The sequence below is a fragment of the Dermacentor silvarum genome, chromosome 7 (assembly GCF_013339745.2).
Source record: "Dermacentor silvarum isolate Dsil-2018 chromosome 7, BIME_Dsil_1.4, whole genome shotgun sequence".
Lineage (NCBI taxonomy): Eukaryota > Metazoa > Arthropoda > Arachnida > Ixodida > Ixodidae > Dermacentor > Dermacentor silvarum.
Window position 1 is genome coordinate 70,905,859 of NC_051160.1, and position 20,276 is coordinate 70,926,134.

Here is a 20,276-nt window from a genome sequence, read left to right on the forward strand (position 1 = left end):
CTTCATTAGTTGTTCCGCGAGCCATCTCAGATGTGGTGTCGAGTGAGGCAACATAACGCTCCGTCAAAGTTCGTAACATCTATTTTTTGTTCACTGCTACAGCAATGCTGAGGATGTCCCAGTAAAATAAATGTAGGATCTGACTGTGTGAGTTCGGGAGCAGTTTTATGAGATTTTCTTGTAACAGTAATTACTGGCACAGCCGAAACAAAGGCAGTGTACGTTAACACTTGTATTACTAGTTTGTTTAATGATTGTGTTTCGCTTTTCAAAGCAAGACTCTATATCGGAGGGCTTGGGAATAATTATACCACCTAGAGTTTCTGACAGTGCACCTATGACCCCGAATACACGAGCGTTTCTGAACATAAAATTCATCCAAATGCTGGAAGACATAGCCACAGACCCACCACAAGGCATTCAAACTTACGTCACTGCTCGCTGAATTCAAAAAAATTGCCCCCTCGAATAATGACCAGTATTGTTAAATTATCTCGTCTTGACTCCTTAAATGACTGTAACTTGGCTATGGCCGACTGGTGAACTCGCCGGCTTTACTACGACAAAGAGTTTAGCGGAACACGTGGTTTTCTATCCTAGTTCCTAGGAATAAGTGTAATGGATATTATGAAACTGAGGCAACACCCCTTTTCTCTAGTAGAAGGTCATAGTGCAGTGCCTTCTAAGTATTGAGAGTTGCCGTTATGTGTTACGCTTGCCAACACGGCCAAAGAAAGTGGTCTATGGCCTAAACTCTGTTACCCCATTTCTTGCAGCTTCCGGTGACCTCCGACGAGCCGTAGCACTATCTGTGTATCGCATCTGTCGAGGCCTTTGACTTACTTTCGCTCTAAGTTGATATCTCGGCTCAGCTGCAAGGACTCCGTGCTTGTTTTTTTCCTTGTCAGCGTCCACGTGTGCCTGATACAAATCAACAATCATCGACACGAACATTAGCCTGCCGACGAACGATGAACTTGAAAACAGCGCGCTCCCGTAATGTATTCCTTCCGAAAACACGGCAGTGGAGTGCTTAAGGACGTCGCGATACCTCTAATAGATGCATCTCAACTACCTAGTTTCCTGCTCGCAGTTCACCTTGTGCACCGGCTTTATGCGGTAACTACTGCTTCGTTCACGATTTAGCGCTTTGGTTTTTTTGAGTGTCTGCTGCTAGCGAGACTGCGCACGTTTGGAAACCATTTCCTGCATCTGCACAGTGCTACGTTAATCTGTGACAATGACGCACGTGCTTTGCAACTACGCACACATATTCGGCACGCTAACTGATGGAGCGATAATGAATTGCGAGACGCATAAACCTGTACTAATGTCCGACTAAAGGGGCAACAGTTATTCTCTAACGGATTATATATAGGGCTCGGCAAGCGCCGGCTTGTCCAGTTTTCTGGGAGTTCATCTATCTACAATCAATCCAAGTTGCGTCGTTGAATAATTTCAGAATCGTTTCCGAAACTTTCTCTTATAACTTTGCGACAAGGTTGCTGCAGTGATCATGTGCCTATCGTAAATCAATAACAATATTCGTACTGCGAACACGGCAAAGATCTCAAGCAAAGTTAAACGCACCCTGAAACGATTTTGACGATTGCGAACAAACGCACTGAGTCGGTAGGGTAGGTCCTTCTGATCATTAAGAGACACATTTGGGCGTTCCGCGTGAAGTGTGTACTTTATTATAAGGTTTTAAAAATGTGCATCACTACCGGTCGCAGTGGCGCCGCTCCCCTGCGTTTTCAGCCGCTCCTTCACACATTGCGTAGCGGGGGAGAGTGATGTCACTCGGGTGATCATCCCGATTGGCTACCCACGCAACGTCATCGGGAATGCTTGAAACATGTGGCTACATCAAGCTTATAACTATACGCATGCTTAATCATTTGTGTACCCTTACAATTAAGTACACAAATGCATAAATGCAGACGTTTCTTCAAACCAATGGGCCACTTCCAGCCTGTGAATGCGGATCGTCTGCTGCAGCTCTGGCGTTGGTAGCCAATATGGGACGTGGAGGGGCCCTCACATGAAAATATGAGCAGTGATGTATTTGAAGACAGAGCCATGAATAGTATCAGCACTGCAGTACGCACGTCCTGCACTGCAGATGTGTGCAGGGGGTAAACGGCTGCGACAGCACGCTGTAGAGGACGCGAGCGCTGCACGTCACTGTCCACACCATCCTCTCTGATGAACACACCAATAACCCGCAGTTTTGACAAGAAAGGCGCTTTTAGCGGCATTTGTCAGAGAGCCAAGTTTTGTGCACAATTTGCCCAGAATGGTAGCACAAAAATGTCCTAACAAGCCGAGATCCGGAAAAAAAAGCATTGCGACGGCAATTGAACATGGCGCAATACGTGTCCAAACATATGTCAGAAAGCCGCCAGCTTGAATTAGACTTCAGTGTATAAGGGACATCCTTGTTTTACAGTTGTCCCACTTCTCTTTTCTCTTTAGCTTGAGCAATTCTGCATTATCATTCTTCAATGTAGAAACATTCGGGGTTTTATCAACTTGTGCAGCGAAGCTAAGGTATTGGCTTGCGCAGATGATCTTGCCTTTTTCTGCACTGGCCAACCCAGCATCTGCAAAGTACAATCACTGACTGAACAATTTCTGAAAGGCCTTATGATTTCCAGTGAAATCGATCTAAGAGCTTGTCTCATTGATTTGGTCTGTGGTGTTTTAGGCCAAGTCATTCTGCTGGTATTGAATAGACATGTGGGCCACCGAAGTACCTTGGTGTTCACTTAGACATGTATAAGCTAAGTGCACAATTTTGGCGAGATACAGCACCAGCACTCCAGCGTTTTACTGATTATTTTGTACACATCACCTTTCTATATAAAGAACAGTAACGGCATGTAATCTGCTCTCGACTACAAAGATACACTATGTACTGCAGATTCTTAATTGTGCCAGGACATATATTCAACGTTTCCATAGAAATTTGGCACTTTTGTGTGGCAACACAACCTGTATGTACAGGTGGGCTTGGCTTAATGGCATCTCTTTTTGCGACATTAGTATGTCGGTTGTTCTACTTCCGTGACAGTTCACATCCAATACTCCGATCATTCATGTGAGTAAATCTAGTCAATGCTTTGCCCAGCCTCGTGGAATCAAACCGGATATTTTGAGCGTTTAACGATATTCAGCGTCCAGTGCTGATAGCTTCATGTGCGCTGTGTTCTCGCCGCTTAGTTCGAGTTAAAGCGAGAGGCAGTACGAAGGTCAATTCGCTCGCTGTTGCGGCCGCGCTTCCTCACTCCAGCGTTTTCACAGCGAGTGTGCACGGTCGTCAAGTGAGTGTGCTTATTTTTGCTTGTATGCGCGTGACACTGTTTGTCCATTTAGGTAGTATGACTATGTTTAAACAAAATTAAATTATGGGGTTTTACGTGCCAAAACCACGATTTGATTATGAGGCGCGCCGTAGTACGAGACTCCGGATAACTTCGACCACCTGGGGTTCTTTAACATGCACCTAAATCTAAGTACACGTGTGTTCTCGCATATAGCCCCCATCGAAATGCGGCCGCCGTGGCTGGGATTCGATCCCGCGACCTCGTGCTCAGCAGCCCAACACCACAGCCACTGAGCAACCACGGCGTGTTAGCCGTGATTTCTCAGTGGTTGCTCAGTGCTCTGTGGAATGATGTTTCATTCTTCAATTCCGCTAAAGTTATCCACAAGCTCTACTAAAAATTGCAAGAGTATTTATATGTACTTCTGGTCCAGCTGAATTAGCTGCCCTTAATTGGTCCTTAACATTAACAAAAGTGCTCTTGCATATCGTTCGCATCGATCGGTTTCCATTTCACTTCTGTATCAAAATCACTTGCTTCCGCATGTAGACAATATAAAGTACCTGGGCGTACAAGTAACCTACCTGGGTGTCATAGCCCATGCGGGCGCGACAGTTTCCTTTGTGCCACAGACGCCGGAATAAACTTGGCAAATTAATGCCATTTCATTACCCGCTTCACGAAAGCTTCGTTTCACATAGATTTCAAGGTGCGCAATGGATCTGCATATACAATTTTTTTATTTCAACCTTACGCTTGCGTGACATATTGCGCCTGCACTACCGCTTTTCTCGTTTTCCTTTTCTTTTTTCATGTCCATATGCTTTTTTTGTTTTCTTCAATCAATTTTCATCATTCGTAGCGCCTTACCCAATATAGAAGTTAAATGAACTCGCCGGGAAGCCCATTCATTCAGCCTCGCCACCTGATCCCCCAATTAATTAATTTCTAATTGACAAAGGCTGTTGTTGAAAGCGTTGAACAGGGAGAAGAAATGCCAACCAAGTCGTTTATTTTTGTCCCTACATACCGGTTGTCTGTAGAAAAGACCTGCAGAGTGTGACGTCACGAAAATGAGGAAGCTCTGCAGTGCCGTTTTGTGTAAGCAATAACAACAATAATAACAAAAAAACTTTTACGAGCTCTACTGTTGTTGATTTTCGTAAAGGGCAACATTAACAGGCGCAACAACTGTGGCCAAGTTTTCGAAAGTTAAATAGCAAAGGTTATTGGTGAAATCGGCGAACAGTGACATGGTGAACGCATTAGACACCTCTTATTGCGACGAGTGTGTTTACCTACGCTGTCCCTTTTGTTTACATGCTATAGAGGGTGATCATTTCTTAAGTTTTATGGAATTTTAAAAAATACCGCGGCATTCCGCATAATTCTTGTCCTTGAGCTTGTTTATTCGAAGAGGCGGACATTACTAGCCCGAAAAATCAAGACATGTTCAACTAATTCATCAAATTCACTAATAACGTCTTAAGTAATTACTTTACGACCATATTGCGATTTACGAATTGTAGCCGGTGAGCCTGCTAGACATATCCACTTGAAATTAACTTCCAGGATGAGACCAGTTCCGACATATTTCCCAAAGTGTGGAACGAAATACATGGGCGTTCCTGTTACTTTTGCGCTTGAATAGACAAAAAAGCGTTTTGCTGAAAAGGTAAGTAGAACAACAGTGCATTTTCACGGTGAGTTAGATGGCGCATATATCCAAACTGGCGTCACTAGGGAAATTCGTTCAAAGTGGACACCTTGCAAACTCACCGGCTACAATTCGTTAATTGCAGTGTGTGCCGTAAAGTCAATATTCAAAAAATAATTCGTGAATTTTTAATGTTTCGATTTCTCGTGCAAGTAACGTCCGCCTCTCCGAATAATCAGCCTCAATGACTAGAATTACATTATCTGCAACGGGCTAGTTCTAAAAATTCCATAAAAGCTTTAAATGATCGCCCTGTATATGCAACTTCTCGATTACAGTGAGGAAGATTCTAGTCTACGGCGTCATTGTTCACGACGATGAGTTCGATTTATTCACCTCCATTCTGGTCGCAGATGCAACGCGCAGTCAGCGGTAAACATACAGAGCAGCGAAAATTCTGATGAGCGGCGTGAGCACGGAGCGCAGGCTGGCGTCGCCGGGTTTGTCGTCGTACTGGATGCCGTTGCACTTGTCGCCCGGCCCGTAACTCGCGCACACGTCACCCAGCAGGTAAAAGTCGTAGCGACTCAGCACGTCCTCGATGAACACGAGCGCCTCCGTCGGGCATGTGGGCTCCACCGCCTTGCGCACGCACCGGGCCAGCTTGTTGTACTTGCTGCGAATGCGAACTTTGAAGGCACCCGGCAAATTGGGATGCAAGAAAACTTGTGTCACGTCGCGCTGATGCATCTCTTTTGAGCGTATCCACTATAGCACTATCATGATTCGTTGGTTCAAAGTTCAAGTTCAGTTGACAGCAGCATAACATAAACACGTCACTTCCTTCTTACATTACGTCACTTCTTACAAGCGTTGATCTAACCTTCTGTCTACCGAAACGTATTTTAAGATGTTCACCTATTACTGGAAGTTACTTGCGCGTATCTCTATCTGATTATCTTCATTATTACTTTTTCTATCTTATTTTTGTTTGCGTTCATTATTAGTTATTCCTTTTTTTTTTACTGCGGAGCACAGTGAAATGAATCGGCTGAGAAATATTCTAACTCGATCTCTATTCAGCAGTCAGTTTAGAAAAGGACAGAACAGGACGTGCTAAAATACGTGCGCCCTGGTCACGTCCCGCTAATCGGAGATGTGCTTTGAGTACCTTGGGGATCGATCGTCTTAGCAACAGTGCCACGTGAAATCAAAATGCATATCTGTTTAATTATTAAAATTTTATAATGATGCTTTTAAGTAATTATCTTACAGCACATATTGGAAGTTGTCAATTGTAGCCGGGGTGTTCGCGAGACGAATCAACTTGGAACGATTTCTCAGTATGACACCAGTTTCGAGATGTTCTTGAAAATTGTGAAAAAATACATTGGCGGTTCAGTTACTTTTGCACCTTCAAGACAAAAAAAAAAAAGCGTTCTGCTAAAAACGCAAAGACAAATGGAACGACGTGGCATTTTTACTGCAAGTTTGCTGGCGCATATCTCGAATATGGTGCCATCTGTAGATTTCTTTAAAAGAGGCTTGCTTTGGAATTTCCCCGGATACAATGTGCAAATTGCAATATGTGACTTGAGGTAATCAGTTACAAACTTAATTAGTGAACTTTTTTTATTATTCGTTTTTGCTATTCCGTCGCTCGTGCAAATAATGTCCGCCTCTTTGACTAATCCAGCTCAAGGATTACAACCATGCTACCTGCCACGGGTGAGCTTTAAAAATATTCACCAACGTATACGATACTCCCTAATGCGAAATTTCAGCGCAGCTCTATATGTGTTTTCATTTAGCGATATGTTGGCTGGCGCGGACAATATGTCTCGTGCGGCACGTTGCAGACAGAGCGAAGTATGGCGCGACTGCCTCGGTAATCGGGAGGTCGCGAGAGGTGGTGCGCGTGGGTGACGCGTGGGCGCGATTCACAGCCGCCGCAGCAGACAGACCTCAGCTCATGCAGCGCTTTCTTTCCATACAGACGATGATGATGATGATGATTTATTGGCATCCCCTTTGAAACGGGGCGGCGACAAATAGTCACCTAGCCTGCTTGATTTAATCAGGTATACCATACATGTTCTTTATCTAGCATTTTTGTATACCTCTCATTATTATTTTTCTTTTTCAAAAAGTTACCTTGTGCCGCTGCCTATGATTTTAAGAGATCAGGTCGTATCCATCTTTTCCCTGCTTTTTTTCCACCAGTACTCTAATCGTCTCTTGCTGATCTCTGCGGCTGATCTGTTCATGTTTCCTTCCACTTTAAACCCAAGCGCTTCTGGGAGTTGCACGTTGCCTACGGCTCTCGCTGGGTGGAACCCGTCGCATTCCATCAGGATGTGCTGAGTGGTTTCCGGATCTTTACCGCAGCACACACATGTCTCATCTAGTTCCGAATATTTGTTCCGATATGTTTTCGTCCTTAGGCAACCGGCTCGAGACTCAAATAGCAAGGCAGTGCCCTTTGTGTCGCGACGCGGCACGCGACGACGCGCGCTACTCTAGCGCCATCTCGTAGCCATGCTCGCGGCAAAGCCCGTCATGAGTGGCACTACGCTTTTCTTCTGAAGGCTTTCGCCGTACCCTCCTCCTCCGCTTTCCGTCTTGTGGTTCCGCTGCACCCTTCTCCTCCACTTTCCTCCTCGCGCTCGCTTCGCTGTCGCCGTCTTTCATCTCCCGCTGCGCTCAGCGTTCGCTTTCATCCTTCGCTGTGTTCGTTCGCTCGGTTACGAGAGACTAACGCCGACGCTAGCCGCAGAAACGGGCGCCTTTGAGCTGCGCTTTAAGATGTTTGGCAGTCCTCGCAGAAACACCCAGCGTACTTTTTGGGGGGATGCCGACGGTACATAGTGCAAGAACAGTGAACGCCTACCAGGTATGCGAACTTACCCCTGTGCTCAGGGTAACCAAAGGACTCTGGTAGAGGCACAGCTGCCTCAGGTAGCATGGCTGCACGGCGACAGAGACGCGGCCACCAACAGTGACTAGTGCCGGTGCCTAGCCGCCGCGGTGTAATCGGCTCATTCAGTATGTAGTGTCCGTAGACTCCAAAAGCAGCGTATTTTATACTCCTTTCCCATCTAACTGCTCTTCATGCACCAATCCGGATCCTAATCCGGATCCTGTGCTTGCTCGATTTTCGTCTTTGTCTTCTACTTGCGCTCTTGGGACGACATCGTCCCGTTTTTCCTTCATTCCACATTTCTTACCTTCTCGTTACGTGTGTAAATATGGGGCAAGTGACGGGCGCCGTTTCCTCTCCACTGAAGAATAAGGTCTACTCTTCGGTGAGGTCTTACATTCTTGTTTCTAATATGTTCAGTTGATTGATTGCGTGATTTATTTATTTATTCACTCATTGATTCATTCATTGATTCGCTCAGTGCGAAGCACACTGGAAGCGCCGCTTACGTCTAACCTGAATTGGAAGAACCACGTCGAACCAATATGTGCGAAAAAAAGGAAAACTTGGCTACGCTTACATTAAAGAATGCCACTATCGAGGGCGAGTTATTGGCAAACGAAACTCTAGGTGCACCATGCAAGTTCTTCAACATGCCTGCGTTGTCATGTCACCCCGTTTTTCACAGGACATTGATAAACTTGAAGCAGTACATAAAAAGGAAATTAAATTCGTTTGTCACAGGTACGGCCGTCAGTTTTCACCGACAGTGCTACCTGCCCACTCATCACTTTCTTCTTTGAAGCGCCGACGTACTTCTGACCGCGCTTCCTTACTGCAACAAAATAGTGCGCTCAACAGCAAGTTTTGAAACCCTTCTGTCCGGCCAACTAGACTACGCAACCGTTATTAAATATTGTGTTCTTTAGATCATACCTGGACTGTAACAATTTTTCCCTTTAATTGTCGAACTATGGAATGAATGAGATGTTTCTTTGCGTAACCTAGCTATACCATTTGGTAGTTTAGTTAATCTATTACCTAACCATGTTACAGTTAAAATATCGTATATCCGATTTGTTCTATATTGTATTACAATTGTATTCAACAACTGTGCTTAGTATACTTATTCCTTCTATGTATTGTATAAGCACATCAATATTTGTGATTAAAAAAAATTGGCTGTGGCTTATCTCTGGTTAAACCTAATCGCGAGTAGCGATAGCTACAGACCTCCCGCTGCGCTTAGGCGTCTAGCGGCATCGCTTTCACGGCGTTTGCCCAATCGTTCGGCACGCTCTCTCCTTCTACACTCCCGGTTATCACAGCTGCGGAGCGCGGGGTGTGACATTATGCAGAGGGCGCAGGGAGCGCCCAATGACAGGAGCGGTGGCCGCGTGGCGACCGCGACGAGCCGAGTTGCTGGAGAATCGAGAGCCGTGGTGTGACGTCACAGTGCGGCCACGGCTCAAAGTGTGGCGACGGTGAAGAGGCGAAAACCTGGCGTAATGTAGCTATCGCTACAAAACAAATACCCGACACCTTTCTTGTATCGGAGACTGGGTGCACCGGTGCGGTCACTGACCCTGTAGCTTTATGGAATACACACCACGCATAGCTCACGCCCCTTACGGTGAGTTTACCTACGTGCATGCAATGTGCCAATAAAACGCACTCACCAGCAAGCGCCGGCAATCCGATGTTCCTGCGGCAACCGCGAGGCAACGTCCAGGTCAACGATGGTGTTCTTCATGCAGGTGTTTAACAAAGAGCCCACCTTATTCAGGCAAGGCGCATGTTTTATTGACTCTGCGTAAAAAGAAAAAAAAAAGTGTGTTTGTCAAGGAAGGAAGGAAGGAGTGGAGAAGGAATGGCAGGGAGGTTAACCAGTTCAGCACAACCGGTTTGCTACCCTACGCATGGGAGTGGGATGAGGAGGAATGAAAGATGGGGAGGAGAGAGAGAGCACAGCACAGCACACTCATCGTCAGTCACAGTTCGTCACTCTTGTATGGTACGCGACATCACTGTCCCAGCCGCTTGTCCAAGCTCGTTTCTTTTAGAAACCTAAGTAGTCCCTTCGTCGCCTTCAGCTGCGATGTCTTCTGTCGACGACACGTGAGAATCGTTTCAATTGACATTGGTCTATTGTCAAGGTGCGCTAGAACGGACGCCAGGGACTGTCTCGGAACAATATATTCAGGACAGTCGCATAGAATGTGTTCCAGCGTCTCCTCACAAAGACAGGCATTGCAAAAAGCGTTGTCGGTCATTCCAATGAGAAATGAATAAGATTTCGTGAATGCCACCCCTAGCCATGTGTTTGTCAAGATAGTCGAAACGACTGAGTAGGTGCCATGCCTTTCTACAATGTTCTCACGTATATTAACGGTGCACACTTTCGCATGTCAAAGATAACCGGCGCTTTTTTCACCTCAAGCATTCCAATACCCACGAGAGTTTTAATGTTTTAAGTACATTTCGTAAGATCTAATTCTGACATCATTTGGAGTAAAACGTACAGCAGAGAACGAAAGGTGCGCCTGGTGTCTTGTCACGCTGTGCAAAGGGTTGACAGTGATATAGCATTTACTTAACTGAAACACTTAAGTTTGGCTTCGCGTAATACTCCATCATGGGGCTTGGATCTGCAAATTTTTATTTTCTGACTGCAGGTGTTACCACCGTCATGCCACCTACAGTGCGATCCTCTGTTAACGGGAAGCCTCTAATGTGCTTCTAGCAGCAAATTCTGGCTGAAGCTATATCAATGCACCGCACAGGTGTGTGTAAAGGTGTCCAGGGTCACCAACAACAGATGATCTGCTGCAAAACCTGCTGATTACAAACCTTCCAGGAAGGGGCGGGGGGGGGGGGAGGGGGGGGGACGTCGCAAGTGCTCTAGACTCGCGCGTTCCGTTTGACAATGAGCCCACTGCACCTCCCTCGCTGGCAGAGTTTGGCGCAGGCCTGTCGTAGCCGTCGTTCATTACCACTGTCTGTCTCATAAAGGGCAAGCTTAGAATGCCCCGTATGACGGCCCTTTTCTTTTTTTTCTTTTTTCTTTATTGGTCATTGGCACATATCCAAAATCGCGTCGCGTCGCGATATGTAGCAAGCGCATTCTCCGCGCACGTCGTTCCACACAACACCGAGTTCGTAATTCCAAGGAAGCGGATTTGTTGCAATAACTTATGGGCAGGCCTATTCTTCCTGCTGCATGTAACCATGTCTCTTGTACAGGCGTTCAGGTAAACACGACAAAAACTGTTCCATTTGGCTTGCCAGGCTGTGACTTTACCTACATGGCGTAAAGGGATTGGAGTCGCAGACGAGGACTCCCTGGGTATGATAAGCAATGTTTACATCAACGGGTTCCACCTTAACCTATCTTATTAAACGTAGGCTTTACTCACACAGACGTCAGGCGCCCCTTCCTGTCACCGTCACGGAATCTCGTCCTTCTTGACACAGGGATTTATCGCCGGCTCCTCCTCAAACATGGTACGCCGACGACGTTAAAAGCATCGGCCAACGTCATCGGCGTCTAATTTTAATGCGACAGCGTTAAGGGCCCCGTGTCGCAGAAAATCCGGTGTCGGCGTTATCGTTGGAGTTTTTACTTCTCTCTCATTCAGTCGTCCCCAACCAGACAAACATATGCCGAATGTTTAGCTTTGAGCGTATACAACCAGCATAGAGCTGAAAGAATTTAAACGCAGCCTGCTATTTAAAACTGAAAGTAAGAACAAGAAGGAAGAAGTCGTGTCTATCCGCTTCTTTTACACACCTGCGAAAGTTTACTACAACTGATACGAGACGAGACCGATCTAGATTTACTGCTTAGGATAATGCGCCACCAATCGCACCAGGGCGTCACATAATAGGCGAAACATTTCCTTTTTTTTTTCAATTAGCTCACCATTGTGGTACCGGAACGACGTTTTGCAGCGTTTCTCGATCTCTCCTTTGACGTTGTCCAGGAAGATGTCGCTCCAACCTCGAGCCGGGCCACTAGTGCACTTCTCGATGTAGGCGCGGCCGCAGGCCACCGCATCTAATTGAAGCCTGCGTGTCATCGGAACGCCCGAGAGAAAGAGAGAGAGAGAGGATAAGTGAAAGACAATTGTCGGGTACACGCTTGTTTACCATAAACAGCGGATATTTCTAGCGTTTTTTAGCCTAGATTCATTTACAATGTGGTATATGTGCCTGCTCAGTATGTGCATGTTCGACTGGCTTTGGCCGTGCTAGCTGCTCCTCTGTGTTCCAACAACTGGACGTTGTGAAAACAAGCCATTCTGGAGCCTTATGTGATTTCTAATAGAACACGCGTTTGGAGTTCGACACTTCGAGTAGACCATCCCGTTATGTGGCTTCATCTGCTTTCTCGGTCCTCATGCGTGTGGTCACCCATCATGCCGGTGTCGCTTTCCCTCGCCTCCCTGCGCTGCAAGAAAACTTTATTTTCTAGCTCGTACTATTGCGCACACTTGTTAGTCGTCTCCTAGTTACTTAAAGTGCCGTCTACCTGAACATAGCTCTTCTTTACAGCTACAAATGCCATCACGCAAATGGCATCACGGATTCGGCTCCAGGTTTCACATCTGCATCATTCGCGTGGTAAACTTTGGTTTAATATACTAACAAGAATCGCTAGAATGCTTGCTACTGTCAGGCAGGCCATTGTGGCATCTGTAGACTGTAGCCGTTCGTGGTGACGCCGAACCAAACGAAATGTCGATGCAATTAAGTTCCTAGATAAGTTTCAAGGTAGCGCCAATTTTCTTTTCCCTCTGCCGATTTTTCTCTAATATCATCCTGCAAGCAGTGCCGTTACCACCCCGAAAAATATTCCATACCTCGAACGAGCGTGCAAGAACAAATAGCTTCTAATTTGTGTCCTGCTACATTTATTATCAACATTACTTTTGAAACTGTATTCCGTGCAGCACATCATTATTCCTACTAGTAAAGCTGCGACGTGTTCATAAGTGTGTTGGTGTAAACCATACTACGTGGAAGAACTTTAGAACCATTCGGGGGCGCTATTGATCAGTGTGGTCACGCGGGAATGCCACGTGTCCGCAGTAAGCCAATCACGCATGGGAAGTGGCGGGAGAGCACGAGAACAAAATGGACGGTGCCTAGATGAAATGATAGCGCTACCTTGCAACTTCACATTCGTCAACGTTTGTTTTTTAACGCCATAGCGTTAAGGGCTCCGTGTCGCCGAAAATCCGGCGTCGGCGCCGGTGGGTGTCGGCGTCGGCGTGGGCAAGGGCGCGCCAGCGTCGTTGGCGGAAATAATCATCCAGAACCACCCCGACCGCGCGGGCCCTCCACGTAGCGCAAGGCGCTAGTGAACAAAATTGAATTTCTCAAAGTAAAATCCTCCAAAAACATCGTAAAGTATGACTTAACCACAACCTACACACGTCATAGCATCGTAATGTAGTTTTGGATGTACGATAAAACGATAAAGTCTTACGATATACGATAAAGTCTTACGCCGAAACTCAAACACAAACCCTTTTTCCAGCATTTCTTCAATTCATACTGCGCCGCGCCGCGGTTTCTTCCTTGCAAAAACACCATTCAGATGGCGCTTGCCTGCTCGGCAACCACGCGCGGAGGCAAAGTTGGACAAAAAAGCCACAGTTACCGGGAAGCAGCGAGGGATCTTTGAATGCTATCGCGTTGCACTCTTAAAAGCGAAGCTTAAGCGACCTCCAAATTTTTTTTATCTTATCTTTTAACTTCTTATTTAAACACCTTAGGTGTCTATGTAGCCTTCTGTCAGAGTTATGGTGAAGGACTACATGTGCCCTGTTTTGTCGTTATGATTAGGAACGGCGCCACTCTTCGGTTCCAGTGAAATATACGTTACTTCCGTCTGCATCGCTGAAGGCGACGTATCGTTCAGATTTATTACATAAAAAACAGACAAGGGACGAATGCAAGCGTGGTATTGAAGTACATGCGCCGCGATATGCCCCATTTGTGTGTACAAATGAGTGCGAACGAGCCAGCGGTTTTGCCTAATGAATGATGGAAGCTCATGATCCCACTTACACAGCGTACAGCACAGTCTGTCGATGTTTTGCTCTCGCGACAGTTCGACAAAACCGGCCACGTACTTGCAGAATGTTGCCAGGTCACTTTCGGTTTCCGGAAGTGTATTCCTGGTGGAGAACACGAACAGGTCAGCGGCGCAATTGTCCAAAGCGTGGATGTCGCACTCATCATCCGTGGGAGCAGCCGAGCCCTGTGCGACGAAGGCTGCGCACATCAAGATCAAGGGGACAGTCAGTATTACCCACTGAGGAGGAGAAAAATATTTATTTGACGGAATAAATGGGGCGTGTGGTGTGGGTCCCACTTGGTTCATGGGAACCATTCAAGCGGAGGTGGCTGCCCTCAGTCCAGGGCGCCACAGGCAGTTGCCGCTCTGCACGCCCTGTCGATCAAACCGAGTTGATCGTCAAGGTTGTCGCTGGCCAGCAGCTCCTCCCATAACTCCACACTTGCTTGGTATTCTCCTTGGCACACCAGATCCTACCGACCCCTTTAATACACGAAATCCCCCCCATCCGGCATAGCGTAATATGGACGCCGGGTCACATGGGACTGGAAGGTAACGGGGTGGCTCGAGGATACACAACAGACCGACCACTCCATGATCCTACCCCGGAGGAGCCTATACCCGGTACCGTGCGACTATGCGGTCATCTTGAATTACTACAAGGGACTCAGGCGGATCTACTCCCCTCCCCATAAAGAACTAATAAAGGAGGAGGCTGTTAGCAGGCGCTTAATCCAGACTGGCACGTACCCCAACTTACACATTCTTAACAAAATGCACCGTTGGGTGCATTTTCAACGCCAGCGGTCTGTGAGTTCCGCAGCGCGGGGTCTGCGCCGCCTCCTTCGAGAGATGGCGCCACGCTGCGTGACCAGATCGGCAGCGCCGGCACGCCGCGGATGGTTGTTTGGCCGAGACGAGACTTGCAACGAGGTTGCAGTTCAAAACAGGTTCATTTCGGCACAGTAAGCCATCCGGCCTGCGTCGCTGCACCAATCTGCTTTGCCGGTAGCCATTTCATGCTTACATCCACTTTCGATTACGGTACAGCCAGCAACTTTTTTCTCTTGTCTTTCTGTATATGTACTCATGCTGGTGAAGCCAACTTTTCTGTACCTGTGCTTAGTATACACAGGGAAGAAGCTACACTTGACATGCGTTGTCATGTAGGGAGATAAGCAGTCCAGGTAGGTGGGTTTAAATTGAAGGACAGCACAGTAATGTTGCCTTTGCCCAACTTGCCTGCAATCAGCTTCACCCAACACTATCGCATTTAACCCACTCTGTCTTCTTCGTCAACCTCTCTATATGGATTTCATAGATTATGATAAGGCATTTGATTCAGTAGAGATACCAGCAGTCATAGAGGCATTGCGTAATGAAGGAGCACAGCAATCATACGTGAATATCTTAGCAAACATCTACAAGGATTCCACAGTTACCTTGATTCTCCACAAGAAAAGTAGAAAGTTACCTATCAAGAAAGGGATCAGGAAAGGAGACACAATCTCTCCAATGCTATTCACTGCATGCTTAGACGAAGTATTCAAGCTCTTAGACTGGGAAGGCTTAGGAGTGAGGATCAACGGCGAATATCTCAGCAACCTTCGATTTGCAGATGACATTGTCCTATTCAGCAACAATGGAGACGAATTACAGTAAATGATTGAGGACCTTAATCAAGAAAGTGCAAGAATTGGGTTGAAGATGAATATGCAGAAGACAAAGATAATGTTCAATAAGCCTGGCAAGAGAACAAGACTTCAGGATCGCCAGTCAGCCTCTAGAGTCTGTAAAAGAGTACGTTTACCTAGGTCAATCACTCACAGGGGTCCCTGATCACGAGAAAGAAATTTACAGAAGAATAAAATTGGGTTGGAGTGCATACGGCAGGCGTTGCCAAATCCTGACTGGGAGCTTACCACTTTCATTGAAAAGAAAAGTGTACAATCATTGCATTCTACCGGTGCTAACATATGGGGCAGAAACTTGGAGGTTAACAAAGAAGCTCGAGAACAAGTTAAGGACCGCACAAAGAGCGATGGAACGAAAAATGTTAGGCTTAACGTTAAGCGACCGGAAGAGAGCGATGTGGATCAGAGAACAAACGGCGATAGCCGATATTCTAACAGACATTAAGCGCAAGAAATGGAGCTGGGCAGACCATGTAATGCGTAGAATGGATAACCGGTGGACCATTAGGTTACAGAATGGATACCAAGAGAAGGGAAGCGCAGTCGAAGTCGGCAGAAAACCAGATGGGATGATGAGGTTAGGAAATTTGCAGGCGCAAGTTGGAATAGGCTAGCGCAAGACAGGGGTAATTGGAGATCGCAGGGAGAGGCCTTCGTCCTGCAGTGGACATAAAATTTAGGCTGATGATGATGATGATGATGATGATGATGATGATGATGATTATGATGATGATGATGATGATGTCTTCTTCGTGCGAGAGGACCACGGTGAGAATCTGAATAACAATCACAGACTGAACACGCACTCCATTCTTTTTGGATCTCTTGTAACCACTCGGCCAAACGGCGAGTGCTGCATATTGCACGAGAGTGCATTTCGATCACTCATAACATGTATTTTCAAAGATATAATGTTAAGCGTATGAAACCCTTGTGCAATTACTTACAGCTACCGCCGCTCTACAGGCACATTTCTTATTGTGCTTAATATATCTACAAATGGGCAAAAAATCACAACCACTGTTAACAGTACCCATTGTATACGCAGGAACCACCGGCATCAGCCCCCGCTAGCACACGTAAGCCAGCAAACCAGAGTGAAAGAGTAAGGAAGAGTAAAAAATTTAGCCAAAAGCTGTCAGCTTGACAAACATTTCAATTATCTGTGTGGCCCCATATATAATTTAGTGTGTTCTTAAACCAAGGTGACGAGAGTTCGATGGACGTGGGATGTTGTTCCAGATCGTCAGAACGCTAGAAAATAATAGGGAGTTCCGATAACCATTAGTGCGCTCTCTGAAGTTTCCTCGAATGTGAAGAAAAATACATGCTCTACTACAGGCACACAACTCTACTTCGCCGTCATGAAAACCCATACCTTATGTGGCTTTCACCTTGTTATGGTGTATCATTCTCAATAGTTTGTATCCTGTATTGCAATTGATACAAAAAAAAAACAATCTAGGGATATTTCAGCATATTATACAAAGGCGGTTCAAATTGTTCTATCTAGCTGGGTCTGTCATGATCTATTTCGTACTCATGTTACGACAATGCTTGGCTGATATTTTTGGAATAATGTAATTAATTTAGTATGTAATACCCGGCTGGAAATTATGCATTTAGCTTTTTTTACGACTGATTCACCTTTCAGTCTTAGTAGTTACACTTGCAATCACATGCCTACTAATAAGCATGCGGATCCTGCGCACTGTAGAAATCAGTGTAAGCGAAGCTTACACAGATTGCCGCTGGACGCGCTTCTTTTCTTTTTTTTAACAGTCACGAAGAGTCACTCGACCAGAACCCGACCAGTGACCGAAAGAGACCGACCAACCGACCCAGACCCAGAATTTTGACCATTAATGGTTTTTCAACATACACATAAATTTAAGCACACAAGCGTTTTCGCATTTCGCCAACATTGAAGTGAGGCCACCGCAGTCTCGATAGAACCCTCGACTTCGAGCTCAGCAGCGTAATGTCATAACCAAGTGGTATGCGGGAAACAAGCGCGCGTGGGTCCTGTGAACTTTTACAGAATCATTATTGTTCTAGAATGATTTGACTTGGAAGAAGGTCACAAAATTTTGCCCGTATGCCTACGCAGCCTGTTGTTGGTATTTTCTCCCCGTATATTTGACCCAGGAAGACTTCATATCGAAAGAATACACATTCCGTCCAGGCAATTAAATACTTAAGTTTGTGAAGTTATATTTAAATAATCAAAGTCCATCAATCCGAACATCAACGGAATGCTCACTTCAGGTATACTTAGCAAAGTGCTCATTGATACAAAAACATACGAAAACAGAAGATTGCAAAACCGACAGCCTTTTTCGCCAAGTCAGTTACAGACACTGCCGAGTAAAAAGTATCGCGCGAGCCAAGCATACGGTGAACTTCAAGTACTTTCGCTAGCCCTCAGAATGACTAGATATACGTTATTCTCCGACAGTCACACCCGTGTAAGTTTATAAGAAACGCACCGCTGAAATCAAATAAAACACAACCAAGGGGGGTAGACTGTACACTTACCCACAAGAAGAAAGCTGATCACAACACGTCGTCCGACCATTTTCGATTGGCGCTACCTGCAAATATAACCCGCTAGCCTCTCAAAACGACGCTCCGTCGTCGGCGAAGACCGGCCAGTTTATGTATGTGGTCACGGTAGCGGGCGATTGCGATTTCAGCTGTCGGCATCCTGAACGTGCAAGCTCTTGCAATAAGCCTCAGATCACGCGGCTCGCTACTATCTATCCCCGGGAGGTCGTTCTTACAGCGTTTCTCTTTCTTTTCTTGTTTTTTCTACACGTGTAAACACACGTATAGCTATGAAGAGCCTGTCCACTCGAAGGTGAAACGCCGAGGCCCCATCTTCTCACCAGGAAAATAAAGCTCTCGCAGAAACTCCCAGATACAAAAAAAAAAAAAAACATCCTACTATGTGGCAGTCGCCGGGCCAGGAGATCAAAATGTGATTATAAGCTATAGCCAGCACAAAACAGTTGAAAAAACAATTATCTGAGACGACAGGCCACAGCGCTATACTGTTGTACACGAAGAATATTGCTACGATACGGGAGGACGATTGAAAGTGAAGGAAGACGACGTGAGTTCGGACTGTGACATCATCGGTCCCTAGGCCTCTCGCATCCATCATTTCATTAATAAACGCATCTCTCCGTAACAGTATTGGTGGAGGTGCTGGGTAACGAAGAGAAGTCCAGGACGAACGACCACGGAAGCGCAACATCTGAAAATACGCCGAAGCCGCCGCCTGGCCGGACTACCACCGCTTCCAATGGACACGGTTCCTAACGGTGACAACGCTCTGACTTCGTCTGGCGCAACGTGGCAACATTACATGGCGCCACGGACCTTCGCCGGAAAGGTCGGAGAAGACGTTGAAGAGTGGCTGAACCACTACAGTCGGGTGAGTCGATACAACCGTTGGAATTCGGACACCCGGCTGACCAACGTGCCATTGTTTCTAGAAGGCACGGCGCTCGTGTGGTTTGAAAACCACGAAGAAACTCTAGCCACATGGGAAGACTTCGTGGATGAAGTAAAGAGCTGCTTTGGGGACCCATCTTTGAAGAAGAAGCGCTCTGAGCAGACTTTGATGCAGCGTGCTCAAGTGCCAGGCGAGACTTGCACAATTTACATTGAAGAAATCTTGAAATTGTGCAAGTCTGTAGACCCTCGCATGAAAGAAGAAGACAAGGTCGGACATCTTCTGAAAGGGATTGCCGAGGACGTCTACAACTTCCTCATAGGAAAGGACACCTTGGAGTCTGTCGCCGACGTAATCAAACATTGTCGCACGTTTGAGACTCTCAAGGCTAAGCGCATTACACCTAAGTTTGGTAGACTCGCCAACGTCACCACCGTTGCGAGTGTTGACGTCGGTCCTATACCACCCTGCGATCTCGCGTCAACGATACGACAAATCGTACGCGAAGAACTTGATCGACGTGAAGCTGTCGCCGCGACAAGACCACGCGTCAGCGATGCCTATTTGCCTTACGACGCAACGTGTGCGTCCGTTCATGCCACGGGGCATGACGATGCGCCTCGATCACGAGCACCGGAACGACCAACCTACGACTTACATCGTCGTGATGGCCCGCAGCACGCCTTCAACCAACCACGTACCATGGCGTCATCGTGGGACGATCATCACGAATACACAGAGCCTAGTGGAAGGTTTCGTGATTTGCGTGAGGCACCTGTGTGCTTCCAGTGCGGTGTCCGTGGACACGTGGCTCGATTCTGCCCTGAGCGCCGTCGCGGACAACCACGGTTTTACGAGAATCCGCCGGCGTCTCCTCGACGGAACAATCGGCCCGGTAGTGCTCGCTGGACAAGGGACACGTACTTCGGAAATAGTTTCCAGCAGAACTCCCGTGGTGACACGTTCATGGGCAACAACTACCGACAGAACACCCGCAGCGACTCGCCCGCCTCCGTACGAAGCTTGACGCCCCCAACTGCACGCCGGCGCCGTTCTCCATCGCCTGGTCGCCGTGTCACTTCCCCACCGCCGGGAAACTAGGTGGTGCGGCCGATGGAGGTGAGGTCGCCG

At 46.8% G+C, this 20,276-nt stretch overlaps 1 protein-coding gene across 1 annotated transcript; it reads right to left on the reverse strand.

Annotated features, from left to right (window-relative positions):
- Positions 1-5,343: 5,343 nt before the first annotated feature.
- On the reverse strand, positions 5,344-18,421 carry LOC119458189 (uncharacterized). Its single transcript, XM_037720015.2, has 5 exons — positions 18,224-18,421; positions 14,047-14,188; positions 11,829-11,974; positions 9,586-9,715; positions 5,344-5,662 (listed from the first exon to the last, which is right to left on the reverse strand). Exons 1-5 carry the CDS (start codon positions 18,261-18,263, stop codon positions 5,413-5,415), a joined length of 708 nt encoding a protein of 235 aa, XP_037575943.1. The 5' UTR covers positions 18,264-18,421; the 3' UTR covers positions 5,344-5,412.
- Positions 18,422-20,276: the final 1,855 nt, after the last annotated feature.